At 46.3% G+C, this 15,301-nt stretch overlaps 1 protein-coding gene across 3 annotated transcripts in view; it reads left to right on the forward strand.

Annotated features, from left to right (window-relative positions):
- The window catches only part of PNPLA6 (patatin like domain 6, lysophospholipase), a 262,435-nt gene that overhangs the window by 136,050 nt on the left and 111,084 nt on the right, over positions 1-15,301 (forward strand). For all 3 annotated transcript variants that reach the window (XM_078682176.1, XM_078682170.1, XM_078682183.1), the window contains exons 12-14: positions 3,314-3,464; positions 12,192-12,275; positions 12,708-12,814. In XM_078682176.1, coding sequence (XP_078538302.1) covers positions 3,314-3,464; positions 12,192-12,275; positions 12,708-12,814 — 342 coding nt within the window. The remainder of the gene's footprint in view (positions 1-3,313; positions 3,465-12,191; positions 12,276-12,707; positions 12,815-15,301) is intronic.

The raw sequence follows: 15,301 nt of genomic DNA on the forward strand, positions 1-15,301 counted from the left end.
GCTAAGAAAGTACCACATGTCAATTTATTTCCTGCCTGCCCCTATGGAATCTGTAAAGGAATACCATAGTCAAGTGCTTGGTATATATTCTTCAGTAACGCATGTGTTGACTTTGTAGTATAGCTTGGACTGCAGAGGGCGTCACCTTGCCCTAGGCTAGACTGCAGATGTCTCAGTGCCTCAAAAGGATTCTACTAGACAGTATTGTAAATGTATTGGAGAAAATAAAGGATGGGAAATGTTTATGTCGTATAGGCTGCTATCGCTGGTAGATTAGAGCAGATGGCGTATGACCAATAGTTGGGTCTCTCGTCACATACATGACCACGTGGGAGGATATCCATGACTCAGTGGACAGGCTTATTTGTACTTGACCAGAGGGGTCTTTTACTCCGGCACGACTGTCAACTAGGTATACTATAATGTGCGGTCATACATTTTCAGATATGATCTGTGCCTTTTTTTTTTTTATTCCTCACAGGCATGCTGTGATTATGTTAACCGGATGTCGAGGACAGACCTCGCTTCCTCTTGGCCAGAACTTCAGACATTCTCCCATCCCAACCATTTGTATTAAACTATGAAGTATATTCAAGGCCAATTTCAGTGTGTTTAAAAATGACAGCTCCACCGGGGCTCCAAATTTCCTGTCTATTCTAGTCTCTATTTCACAGTCTCCAGCAGTGCCCTTGCTTTGTAATACTGTATCCATTTTCAGACTTTCTGTAGACATTTACTCTATATCACCATTACATATGCTTGGAGGCCCCTTCCTGTCTACCCTTCCAATGACAAAAACAAATTGTCTTACCTTCAGTCTCATTCACCCCTTGCAGACTGCTTTCTGTGTTTTTCACCATTTAACAGCCTGGTTCCTATCATTTGCACCCTTTTAGCAGACTCCACTCATTAGTACCCTTTTCAGACTGTTTCACACTGTTTGCATAACATTGCAGGCTGCTTCACCTCATCTGCACCGCTTTGCAAACTGCTTCTCCTCGTTTTAAACTCCATTACAGGTTGCACCCCCTCCAATCTGGGTTTCCTCACTTGTATTCAACTGCAGGCTGCTTCACCTCGTTTACGCCCATTAAGAGAACGCTTCCCCTCATTTTTCTCCCGCACAGACTCCTTTCCTTCACCTGCACCCCTTTGAAGGAAGCTTTCCCTCGTCTGCACCCCTTTTCAGGCTGCATCTACTTCGATGCACCCATTTCCACTCCTCCAGTTCTCCCCTTTGCAGAATGCTTTCCCTCATCTGCACCCATTTATAGATGACTTTCCCTCGTTTACGTCTCTTTGCCGGCTGTTTTCCCTCATCTATGCCCCATTGCAGACTCCTCCCCCTCATTTGCATCCCTTTACAGTCTGCTTCCCTTGTCTGCATCATATTGGTGGACTATGTACACTTGATGCACTCATTTCTGGCTGTTTCACCTCATTTACACCCCATTGCAGGATGTTTTACCAAATTGTCACTGAGTGAACTAAGATGTGTAATTTGAGACACTTCTCTGTTCTTCTTCTTTTTTAAGAGTTTCCAAATATATCAGGCTTGTGAGTAGCCAAAAATCGTTGACACGTATAGAACATTAAACTCACAGAAACATAGTACAGCAGACAGTTCCTGAGACACTTCTCTCTTCAACTTGAATGTATTCTTTAGAGGACAGGACAAGTGTTTTTGTGGGTCAAGAGGTATGGTTGTAGTCACTGGGTATGAAATACTGTGAATGGAAATGGCTGTGTATTTGTGTTACAGGCAAGTCCTATGTATGTGTTGTTTTATGTAAAGCTTTTTATTACTCATTACCTTTGTCAGAAGGAGACACAATTTTGTTTTGTGCTGAAAAGCGCATTGTAGTTATTTTTATACAGTATTAAACATGCATGCTTTTACTTACAATTTCAAATAATCATGTGTTGTCATGTTCTGTGTTATACCAACAGAGATTTGTGTAGCGCTGTATAGCTCTTAGCTGCGCTCTCTGAATCTGTATCGTCCATCCCGTGTCTTGAGTATTCAGTCACAGATCAAAGTCTTTGTTCTCCGCGGTAGGATTATCTGCAGTGTGGGTGTAATAAATATGTCCTGTGTATATTTAGTTGTGGTGCTGGTTGGTGTGTGTGGCTAGAGATTGTTACCAATTTGTGTACGGGCCATCTGAAGCACTCCCTGGCTTGAGTTGTGTGTGTATGAGATAACTGAGACTTCTGTGTCTTGTTAGAGTCCACACTACCCCTTTCAGCCAGTTAACTGAGGGCTGTTGGATGGGTTGAGGTTTGGTTTATTAGGTGTTGCTTGCCCTGGTATACTGTTTTTGAAGCGTGAAGTGCTGTTGTGAGCTTATGAAGGTTCAATTATAAGGCCCCTCTTAGCTTTATTGGATGCATATGTGGTGTTATATTGGAAGTTGTGATTGTTATTATAGTTGGTACCTTTTCAGCTCGGGGAAAACAAACTGTATGGAATATCTGAGCTGTGTTTGTCTGCGCTCAGTGTTTTTTCAATTGGATCTTGCCTTTTGCCTATTGGGAGGTACTGTTCGGTGCAACCAAAGTTTATTATCAGACACATCTACATGGCTCGTCACTCACAAGGGCAGCTCTGGGAAATATGATGTGTTTATTTTTGCATATGCGGTTTTGAGCTTGTTAAGAGCTGAATATATGGACTATATGGAATAGATGGGTGTTTAATGTATTGTTTAATTTGCTCTGTTGAGTATTGGTCTCTTGTTGTGAGGTAGAGAAGTGTTGCTGTAAATGCTTTGATATACATCTTTAAGGAGTATGTGCCTGGTCATTGTTCCATCTAAAGTTTTCTGTTAGATGCCGTGCACAGATGTATTAAATGTTCTACAGACACTGCTTTCCATATCTGGGCAGGAGTCGCAGTCCGAGCTTTCCTTCCTTGTGGTTGTTGGAACAGCTCAATATTCTGCATGCCCACCCATGCGTAAACGTCGTTTACGCATGCGTCGGGATTACGAGTTTGAAGGTATTTAATGCCTCAGATAATTATCGGATGTTTGAAATACCTCAAGATTAGTTAAATTATGTTGGGTCAAAAGCATATGTTATTTACTGTACCATACAGAGTTCGGTGCGCTAAACACCAAAATCAACATATTATTCCCCAGAAACTCATAATAGATGTTATTTATTTATCATACCTGATGAATAGCACACACCGTGGCATTGTTATTTGATAGGTGAGATAAACAGCACCTATGCTTGTCATCAGGACCCTCCCTAGTCGGGTATGTAACCTTGAATGCAATAGTAAATGTATTTTCTCTCTCGATGGCAGGAAATGCAGTCCTTGCGTCCGTTTCCTCAGGCCAGCCACCCGAGCCGAACGAGCCCCGTCCGCCATATTAAGCGCTTCGTGAGCGTCTCCTCTACAGACGAACAGCGAGAGACTTCAGGGAGACAACCTGAATCCAACAGCAAGGAGATGGGTGAGGATAAAATTAAATCAGTAACAGTATCTGCTATTTATGATATCCATGACAATATGTCTGTCTGTGAACTTTAGGTATAAATTTGGAGCACAAAATATTTGCAATCCGAATGCCCTGAAACCCATTATATTATATCTTGGCACCCATTGTATCATCAGTTGTTGTATTAGTGTTTCAATTGGCTAATTTTCTAATGTTGCTACTAGGAAGCAGCTTTTTCGCTGTTTCTAGAAGACTGGGCATACACACAGAATTGGACCAGTGAACTCATGTGTCTTTTGGGAGATGACACAGAATTTCGACAGGCTTTGCTTATAGACCACCTCTCCACAAACCAAACATAGACTAACTAGATGTGCTGGGTAAAAGTGTGGGCCATTCCTCTAACTAAAGAACTTTACCCTGTTGAGCTAAACAAAACCCCAGGGATGAATTGATAACTCAAAATTAAAACATGGCTGTGCCGCTGCTGTGCACAGAACATTCCAAAAGGTTGGCCTCTTGGTAGTGGCGAAGGAGAGGTTCCTGGTTCATCCAAAGCATTCATTATTGGGGTGTCGTTCTTTACAGTGCTTGTTAACTCACAGTTGCACATTTCCAGACAGTTCATTTTCTTCACTGAATTTCACGATTCCCACATATTTTTGTGCTGTCCTGAATGGATTGCTGCTCCCCATCTCACCTCTGTATTTGTATTTTGTCATGCTGTTGGAATGGTGCATTTGTTTCCCCAGGGTCGTCCCTCCCGACTTCTGTTTTCAGGTTGCGGTCTGTCTTCCTGTCCCATTGCCTTGTCTGTCCACTGACTGTCCACTTGCCGCTGACAGATTCTTTTTTTTGCAACACAGTCCCATTTGTTCTTCTAAATGGGAGGTGGGCCGTCTTATATGGTGATTGATTATTATCTACAGATCTCCTGAGGCGATTAAAGCCGGGAACTCCGTTACTAGCATCTGTAAATTGTGAAATTTGTTTTATCTGTGTTATGTGTGTAACTCGACCTTTTTAAACTGTAACGCCTATCTGCTCGCATGATTACGATCGCCTGCAGATCTCCTGAGGCATTTTAAGCCGGGAGCACCGACACTCACGCACTTTGAAAGCGTTTTTATTTTCTTTGGGTACTTGCCTAACTTACCTGTTTATTTCTGCCTGCACCCTCACTGCTACTGCCCTGCCTCGCCAATCGTCTCCCCTTCCAGCCCACTAGTTTGCTGTGGTGGGGACGGGCCAGGTCGGTCGCCATCTAGCGAGTACTTTGGGGTTGCCGGTGTAGTCTCTCGGCCACTCCCCCCTCCTGGCCAGCATATAATGACATCACCTTCCCGGCCGCGGAGCGGACGTGCGCAGCGGGCGCGCCGGCGGCGCACCAAAGGCAAGCCCGTCTGCGCGCGTCCGCGACCGGTTGGGACCTGGGGCCATACACCCTGCCCCTTTTTTGTCTTACACCTCCTCACAGCTCTGTGCTTGTCAAGGGAATGTGCCCCTCAGCCCCTCGGTGCTTAGACACATCACTGGCCTCGGAATTTCTGCTCCATTCTCCCCCCTCCTTGTGGCTCCTCCGTCCATGCCTCGGTCGGCTGTACCTTTCGCCTCTCCCCCTCCTCATCCCCCCTTCCCGCCGACCATTGCCTCGGCTTTTCTTCTTAACACCCGCTCGGCGGGCAGGCATCAATTGGAACTTTATAATCTGCTGGACACAGAGGCCCCTGGTTTACTGTTCCTCACGGAAACATGGTTTTCCGCAGATTCCTCGCCTGACGTCTTAGCTGCACTCCCTGCCTCCTATTATGCCCTCCGGGCTGATCGTCCCGATGGGAGAACTGGGGGGGTGTGGCCATGATTATTCATTCGCACCTTCAATTTCAATTGCTCCCCCACCCACCCATACCCAAAGTAGATGTTTTAGTAGCTCGGTCAACAAATCTTGCGGTTCCCCTCACCATAGTTCTTATATAGCGTCCACCCCAGGCCATGTCCCACTTTGTACCTGCCCTACAGGAGCTGTTGGCCACTCTTGTGATCAACAACTCCTCGGTCCTGTTACTGGGCGACCTCAACTATTGGCCTGACGACCCCAGGGAAGACAGGGCTTCCAAAGATTTCACTGACACCATGCGTGGTCTCAACTTCACTTCTCACATCCACTCCCCTACCCATTCACATGGTCATACTCTCGACCAGTTATGGTCGGCCAGTCGAGTGATCTCTTCCACCACTATTCTCCCGTGTGCCTGGTCGGACCACTCGCTCATCTCTTTCATCATTGATCTGGGTGCCACCGACAAGCTGCCCCTACCCAAAAACATCTCGGCACGGAACTGGAATCGGGTGGATTTTAATGCTCTCTGTTCGTCGCTGGCGGCTCTCCCTCCTGACTTATCTGATCTCCCTCTTGACCTTCAAGTCGTCGCCATTGATGGTTGGCTGTCTACCTCATGTGACCCTGTGGCTCCTTATAGGAGGATTAAGGCCTGCCGCCCCCACAATGCCAACAAGTGGTTCACTGACGATCTCAAAGCTTTGAAACTAGCTCTCAGGCAGTCAGAACGCCAGTGGAGGCGCAATTATTGCCCCTCCCTGAGAGACCGTTACAAATCTCTCCTTAACAACTATAAGCGAGCTATTCTTTCAGCCAAATTAGACTACTTTTCTGGCAAGATTCTGTCAGCGGCAAATAAATCTAAGGAGATTTTTTCTATCGTTCACTCCCTGTCCGCATCTGATAGAGCTGACCCTCACCCAGTCCCATCCCACGCCCTCTGCCTCTCTTTGAATGATTTCTTTCTCGAGAAGATTACAACCATCAAACGGAATATTCCCCCGTCTTCTTCTCCTACCCCCCCACTCCCCTCCCTCCTTTAGTTTCCTCTCTTAACCACTTTCCCCCCCATCTCTAATGAGTCATTCCTTACTCTGCTCAACAAAATTAAGTCAGGTTCTCCCACTGACTACGGACCGGCCCGGATTTTAAGGGAGCTGTTCTCCGGCTGTCCTGATTCCCCCCCCCTTTCCTTACTCAATTCCTCCATTTCCGAGGGCACAGTCCCAGCCTCTTTTAAGTCTGCCACAGTGATCCCCATCCTGAAGAAACCTGGTTCTGATCCCACTCTTGCTACCAATTTCAGACCTATCTCCTTACTCCCTTACTTGGCCAAGATCATGGAGAGCCACATCACCTCCTGTCTCTCGACCTACATCGAGGACAACCACCTTTTGGCTTCCCACCAAGCTGGTTTTCGCCCAGTCCATACGACTGAGTCTGTGGTCCTCGCTGTTTTGGACGAACTGAAGAGTAAGGCTGACTCCAACTCCCCCCAAGCCTTGGGGCTTCTCGATCTGTCCGCTGCTTTTGACACGGTCGACCATTCCATCCTTCTCGACCGTGTCATGGCAGCAGGGCATCCGGGGCTCTGCCTTCTCTTGGATCGCCTCTTTTCTTCAAGGTCGGACACAGGCTGTTCGTCTCTCCAGTTTCTCTGCCCCCCTTCGCCCGGTGCCCTGTGGGGTTCCCCAAGGTTCTTCCCTTCCCCTCTTCTTTTTAACCTTTACATTTACCCACTTATTGTTTCTCTGTTACACATGGAGGTCTCCGTATACAATTACGCTGACGACCTTCAGTTGGTTTTTGATCTCTCTCGTGACTCTGACCCGGCCCTGAAACTCCATACTACACTGAATTTCATCGCTGGTTGGATGAGTCACAACCACTTAAAGCTTAATCCGGACAAGACGGAGTTGGTCCTGACTGGTGGCTCTTCGAGCCCTTGGACCTCTGCCTTTTGGCCTTCCACCTTTGGCCCACCCCCGGTTCCCTCTGCCTCAGTTAGAACCCTGGGAATCAAAATCAGTCAGGATCTCTCCCCTCTCCCCCAGGTCAGCTCCGTCGTTTCTTCTTGTTTTTTATCCCTCAGGATCATCAGAAAGATCTCTCGCTTTTTTTCTTTTGATGCCCTGAAAATTATTGTTCTGGCCATGGTTCTTTCACGGGTGGACTACGGGAACTGCCTCTATGTGGGCATCCCCGCCTACGAGCTGCGGCGTCTCCAGTCCGTCCAGAACCAGGCTGCCCGCCTTATTTATAGGCTTTCCAAATTTTGTCATATTACCCCCTTACTGAGATCCCTCCATTGGCTTCCCATCTTGCAGAGGACCCTCTTCAAGATGGGTTGCATTGTATTCATGGCTCGAGCTCGCACGGCCCCCATCTTTATCAACTCTATGATCACTCACTACCTCCCTTCCCGTAATCTCCGCTCCGCTAGCCAAGCACTTTTAACTGTTCTCCGTTTTCGTAAATCCAGAGTAGGCGGCACTAGATTTTCCATCCTTGCCCCCCGCTTCTGGAACTGTCTCCCTCTGACCATCAGGTCCATCCCTATTTACCTGCACTTCCGCAAGGCCCTTAAAACACACCTGTTCTCCTCTGCTTTCCCATCTTAATCGCTCCTAGGTCTCTTGCTCTGTTGGTACTGACTCAATCTCCCAGCGCCAGGAAGCAGTTTCGGCCACAGAGCGCTTTATAAATACTTTAAACTTCAAACTTCATGGTGGCTGTTGATTCTCTGGGCAGCCTTCTTTGCAGTTTCCAAAATGTTCATTGCCTCTCACTCCAATTTGACTAGTACTGTAGTGCCAGTGCCTCTCTCTTGTTTACTTATTATGAAGGAAGTGCTGCTTTGTGTCTCTGGCAGGGAATTCAACCCACCTGAAATGGTCAGGGTAAACAACCTGCATACTTTCAATGACATTTTCATATGTTCATTCTTTGCAGCCTAAGACAGTTGAAAGTTCTTTGGCAATCACCTAACCACACAGAAAGAGTGTCTCTTCCTGTCTCACAAACAAGGACATTGGTTCCCATAGTTTTGTGAAACAGTGCATAGGGGCATATTAGAACACCTTGTTTGGAGCACTGTATGTTACATGTAGTGCAGGGCATAGCACATCAACTTCTGTTATGCCACACGGACTGAAAAGCTGCTGGCAGACAATTTAGAGGAGCTGTGATTGGTGGTAACATGTGCACATACTCTTCGTGGAAAAACAACCAACTGTTATATCTGATACCTATTACAACTCGCTTAAAAAGGCTTTAAGTATGCAGAGTTGAATTAACTTTAAAAAAAATAAAACTACTAATCCCACCTTCCACCTGCTGTTCACCACAATTATGGTGACTCAACAGTTGGTCGCTGGCCCTGATGCCCCCATTCATTGCGTAATTTTACTAGGCTTAAATATGTGTGCATGAAATTAGGAATGATTTTCCTACTCTTTAGCATCCCGACTAGGAATGGAAGAGCTACTTAACTTCAGGGCTTAAAATGAGTGTGGGGCAAAGTCCAAAGTCACATCAACAGGTCACCTCGGAAGGCTCTGGTGCATCCGGGTGCAGAGGTGTGTAACGGCGTTGGGTGTCCCACTCACTTCAAGGAGGAACAGTCCCGTTGGAAAGAGGCTGCAAGCTGGGACTGGGGTGCCAGTCGGAGGGAACCCACAGGGAGCCTCGACCCTTGAGATGCTCGGGCACGTGGGGACACCTTTGGTTTACTTCTCCTCAGGCTGTGGGACTCGGGTGTATTGGTGTCCTTTGGCATTGGGTTCTGTGCTAGTCTCTCACTTTTAAAAGGGGCCTGCAGAAAGAGGCTACAGGCAGCGACTGGATGTCCAGTCTGACCAGACCCAAGAATGGGCGTTGCTCTTGTGGGTCTGGGGACCCCATTAGCACCATCACCTTCCTTGGACGCGGGCTCTGGAGCGCGGTTGCATAGGTACTTTGAGGCATAGGGTGACGACGGTCCCAAACTCACTTTGTTTTCGTTTCTGCTGCAGAGGGGAAAACAGGACCGCTGAGCCACTCTCGATGTGAGTTTCACTGTCCCTGAAGCCCCTCGAAGTGCAGATTGGCCTTCCTCGGCGTTGGTGTCCAGACTGGACACAACAAGCCTTGGCTGCTGCAAGGGGTCAAGTACACTAGGTATTGGTGCTATGTGGCTCCGGTCGGTTCTGGCGTCCCCACGTTTGGAGGGAGGATGGACCTGATCTGTAGAAGCACTGCTACCTCTTCCTGGGTAGCTGCTTGTCACAAGTCCCTGTAGGCGGCAGGTTGGTGTACAGGTTGTTGCTTCTTTGATGCCTGCGACTGCAGGGGTAGTAGCTCCTCTACTCCAAGGAAGTTTCTTTGGCGATTGGTGAAGCATTGGCAGCCCTCCGGGTTTCTTGTAGTCTACACAGCGGCAGGATGAGTTGGTTGCTGCATGAGGGTTGGTGGAGCAGGCTGGCAGGGTTGGTGCCAAATTAGTTGTGCCCCTCAGTTTTCGAGTCCTCAGTCTTCTTTTTTGTCCACTTCTTATTTTTGTCTGTTGAAATCTGAAGTCCTGGTATCAGGGGGTCCCCTTAATACTCAGTTGAGGGGAGTGAGGGGTAGTAGCCAATGGGCTACTTACCTCTGGGGTCAACTTGCCCCTAGAAGACCACTCCCTTTGGGGAGTGGGCATCACCCTGTCCCAGAATGCCTAATTCCACCACACTCAAGATGGTGGAATTCCTTATTTTGTGTTCACTTCAAGCAGGTCACCCTAAAGGTGTGGCTGCCTGGCAGTGCACCACGCCTCCCGCATAGCTAATTTCCCACCTGCCCTGGTGCCAGATGGGCCCAGGTCAGGGGGTGGCATTTCCACTGTCTGGGGAAGCCTTGGGTTGCTTATCAAAGGCAACAGAGGACTTTGAAGCCTCCTGCCTTGATATGTTGATTTATCAGCCTTCCTGAAGGAGGAGGTGGTAACACCTCTCTCCAGAGCAAGCATTGTTCCCGACCTCTTGAGAGCATGTGCACTTAACCCTGGGAGCCAAAAGCTTGAGTGTGGTGGCAGGCTGGACAGGACCAGTCAGTTAGAAGACTAGAGGGCTGGTAGGTTTCAAAAGGTACCTCTAAGGTACCCTCTAGGTACATGCATTAATAAATCCATCACTGGAGTCAGTGTGGGTTTATTAATCCGAGGTGTTTGATTCCAAAAACCATAGGTTTCAGTGAAGCCAATATGTAGCTGGGAAACTCGTTTTGACCAGTGCCCAATACTTACCTTGAGATGGCTTCCCAGTTCACTTTCTACGGTCAGTAATTGAACTAGCCGGCACTGGGGCATATCTGCTAATGCAGATATGTACTCATATGTAATATAATGCATTCTGCATTAGGGCTGTAAGGCCTGCTGTAAGGGGGACTTACAAGTATTACATGCAGTTCTAGGGCACATGGCATCCAAGCGTGTGCCATGTTGTGTTTTCACTTTGTGGAGCACCTTGCTATGCGGCCAGCAGTGTGAGTTTGGTACTGGGCCCCATAGAGTGGCACAAGGGAGCCTCTTTAGTACCTATACCCTAGGTACCAGAGGTACCACTTACTAGGGACTTACAGAGGTGCTAACTGCCTGGTCACTTGGGGATCAAGTGACCATTTGTTTTTGTTTTGTGGAAAGAACGCTGGTACTAGGGATCTGGTTACCAGGAACCCAGTGCACTTCAGTCAAAGTTGCATCAAGTACCAGGCAAAAAGTGGAGGGACAACTGCAACAACAACAAAAAATAGTTTCCTACACATTCTTTGTTGGTTCTTTGTGACTGTTCTGCAGCTAGAATATCATGGAAGGACTAACTTTAATACTAAGTCAAGGTAGATTGTCTCCACACAAATACTCACTGATGCATTGTAAAACATAATGTAAGATTTATGTTTGGGTTTGGGTGCTTGGCCAGTTGTAAAGTAGCCACATAGGATTAATACGTTGCGAAGACGGAGAGGCCATTTTACCACCACACAAGTCTCTGTTTATCACAAACTTATAATATGGTCACATCACCGATGGAATACGGTCTATTAGTATAACTTATGAAACAAGATGTTAATGAACAAAAAGAAAATGAAATCCAGTATCGTCACATGAAGTTAAGGATGGAAAAGTGGTTCTACAGTGAGAAGCATAGCCACATATGGCCAGTTCCTTCTTAAAAAAGAACACAGAGCAGCATACTCGCACAATTTGCATGCATGCCCAGTCACATGAGCATCAGGAAAGAATCAAAGGTTTAGCTGCCACAAAAATGATTTACTAAGAGGAGAGTTTCTCTGGAGAAAGTACCTTCCAGGTACTGCTCTTGCAGCCAGTCAACTTTAAAAAAAAAGTTGGGTAGTAATTTATTCATTATATGGAGTTAGCTTTGTAGTTTTTATTCTATGTACTCTTTGTTTGCTCCTCTGTCTTTCTTCTACCCCACCATCCCTCTACCATCCTTGGTATGTCCCTTCAGAACTCTGTTTTCTAGATATTCCATGATTCAGTTTGCAACAGTTGTGGTATTTGATTTGCTGCATTACTGAACCCTATAAATCTGTGCTTTGATTTACTTCTTGACCACACATGTGCTCTTTGGTATTAACAGCATTATTAGGTACTACGATTTTCTAAAAATATTTTGGAAGGAATGCATCAGAGGCAATTTGTTGTGAAATTGAAAGAAAGGGCCCAGGCGACCTGTTTTGTTAATTTAAGGTATGGAAGTAGAACTGAGAGTATTGCAGACACTGGGCACAGTAGAGAAGAATATAATTTGACACACATCCCAGTTTTTCATAATTCAGAGGTAGTGTAACATTGCTGGGAGTACCTGGCTTTAGGGCTAGTGGAATAGAGGATTCTGTCACATTTCTGATGTCGTTCACAGGTGACCAAGTGAAGGCGGCGGTCACGGAGACCTTGACTCCCCCACTTCTTAATCGTTGCATTTCCATGCCGGTCGATATCTCTGGTATGTATGACACAGTGGAAGTGTTTGGTCATGGCTGATGAGACCAGGTCAATGGCTTGTGCCTTCTGTAACACTGTAAAGATACTTTCTTTCTTGCTCCACATAGTATCACTCCATTGTATCTGTCCGTCTCGTTTGTGACCATTGGTAACCTTGAATTTTAGAGTTTGTGGTGACCCTCACCGTAGGCAAAAATGCTGCTGCAGTGGTGGGGAAGGGATGTTGCAAGCAGAGTTTGGGGAAAAATACAATATTTGTAAAACCTAAAATTTATATGCCATTAATGTATTTGATCCATTAAGATTTGACTGTTTCTGATTCCGCTGCTGTCAATACATTGCTTTTTTTGTTTAGAAAGAGCAGCTGCTATCACCCACTCCAAACAGGTTACAAACACAAATGTACCATCTTTCTCTCCCCCCTTTAATGCAGTTGTCCAACGGGGTCCACGCTCGGATTTTGATATGGCGTATGAGCGGGGAAGGATTTCTGTGTCCCTGCAGGAGCCCAGCACCTGCACACTGTCTTCCTTTTCTAGGGTGAGTACCTGGACAGGAGGTGTACTCCTGGGCCTGCACTTGTGTTCTCCATAGCCTCAGCTGAACCCTAGAGAGTGGGACCCTCTTGGCGTGGTTTCATTCAACATTACTAGTCTGCAATGTTGAAGACTATGTTGTCAGTTCCAGTCAAAACCATATTAAGAACTGTGAGTTGTCAGCACTTGGTACACAGTAACTCACAATGCTTTGATGCAGTTGTTATGGCATCTGGACGACTCCTTGGTTACCCGCACATAACCCCCTTTGTTTGTGTGGAATCACCTCTAGTTGCAAACAATTAGCCTTGCTTGCATAACACTATTTCTGATTACACACCACAGCTCTGGAACGTACACCCATTTCTCAAGACTTTAAAATGACAAAACTGCCTTGTAGCCCAAATAACTGCCTTGGGTCTCAGATAATTTCCTCAGAACTGATACAACTGTCCTCGTATCTAATCACCACTTGCCCTACCACACCCACACTTTGCTTTGGCATTGACAACTATCTCTGCATAAATAATGTCTTTTCTCAGTTCCACTGTCTTAAGAACCATATATTTACCTTGGTATCTACACATCCAGCCTTGTAATCCCATGACTGACTCTTTAATCCCAAAGTACCCCATAGCCTCTGAGAGCCAGCTTGGCACCCAGACAAGATACAAGTGCCCTTAACCCACAGAGCTACCTGTGTGCTTAAAAGAACTGGTTCTTCTTGCTGAGACAACTACCCCTCTGTATTCTCACAACTGCTTTGGTGCCACACTGCCACTTCACTGAACACAGCGACTGAAAGCCACATAGTGGACAATGCACACTAACACATCTGCCCTATTGAATTACATTGGATCATACACTCTGACAACCACCTTTACATTCACACAAACTCTTGGGTCTGTCTTGAGAGACTTATTTCCTTCCTTGCATTGAACATCTATTCTGCTTCTTAGAAAATTTATCTCCCCAGTTCTCTTTTGTAATTTGTTTTAGCTCTCTGACTCTGCCCTTGTGTCTTTCAGATTTTGCCTTTTTGTTTTTAAGATGCCCTTTGTCAAGTCTTGTGTATACTTTGAATAAGACTTGTCTTTGTTTATTTCGGGACAAGTTATTGACCTGATTCACATAATCTCTATTTCTAACCGAGACTTGGCTGCAGGCTGAAGCCGATCCCGTTATTATTCAAACCCTTCCACCGGGTTATTCAATACACAGGGTGGACCTTGAGACTGGCAGAGGCGGGGGCTTAGCCATCATATTTAAAGATCATTTTAGCTGTCGATCCTCCACGGACACGCTACCTGACTGTGAGAGCATGGCCTTCTCCTTAGAGTTCTCACCCACTAGCACTTTTTCTGGCCTACTGCTCTACCGCCCCCCAGGAGCCATAGGGCAATTTCTCAGCTTTCTACCCACATCTGTTGCCAATTTAGCACTAGCCCTAGCTAATTTCACTGTGCTTGGGGATCTTAATATCCACTTAGATGACCCCTCTAACCATGTAGCCAATGAACTATTAACAAGTTTCCTGGCACTGAAACTTAGGCAGAAAGGATTCGCCCCCACGCATGTCAAGGGTCATTTCTTGACCATGTGTTCAGCAACCAGCATAATCTTTTGGTAGGCACCCCTCTTCACTCCCCTGGACAGACCATATTTTAATTCCTCTGCTCTGGGAGATTTCGGCGCCTATTCTCTCCCAGAGTGCTACTCCGACTGGAAAGGAAATGGTTAAAACTCTCCACTGACCAATGGACCATGGTTCTTGATGCTACAAGACCAATCAGCGACCCTAACCCTATTCGGGCTAACAACATTTTAATCTATGGATTCAAAGTTCCCTTGACATAGTACTCCCTAAGAAACCCACCTACAAGAAAAATAGACAAAAAACAGCCCTGTAGTTTTCTCCCAAACTGAGGGATCTAAAGCAGGCTTGCAGAAGACTAGAAAGAAGGTGGAGACAGAATTTTCTGAAGATAGGAAAGCAGACTATATAGCTTCAATTAGGCTTTACAAAGCAGAAATTAAAACTGCTCAAACCATATTTTATGAGGAAAAAATTAGCACAGCCGCTAACTCACCCAAGGAGATTGTTCCTATCGCCAAATCGCTCTCTATCTTGCCACAGAAACCCCCGACTACTGAGGGAGCACTAATTTGTTGCAACAATCTGGTGGAATTCTTCCACCAAAAAATTCAATTGATCTGTCTGTCTTTTCTTTCCTCTCAGACTGAGTCCATGGCCATTAGTACGAGAGGCTCTCCTCCTAAATCCCAGTGCTCTCTAGGGGAATTTCCTCTACTAGACGCTGACTCATTGGATTCATACATTTCCAGGGTAACCTCGGGCTCTCCCTCTGACCCCGCCCCCACCCTCAGCATCTTTCCTTCGTTATCAATTCCATCCGCCCGGTAATTCTGGACATCTTGAATTCTTCCATCACCTCCGATCTGGTACCCCCTGCCTGGAAGTGTGCTCTGG

Source organism: Lissotriton helveticus, chromosome 1_1 (assembly GCF_964261635.1).
Source record: "Lissotriton helveticus chromosome 1_1, aLisHel1.1, whole genome shotgun sequence".
Taxonomy (NCBI): domain Eukaryota; kingdom Metazoa; phylum Chordata; class Amphibia; order Caudata; family Salamandridae; genus Lissotriton; species Lissotriton helveticus.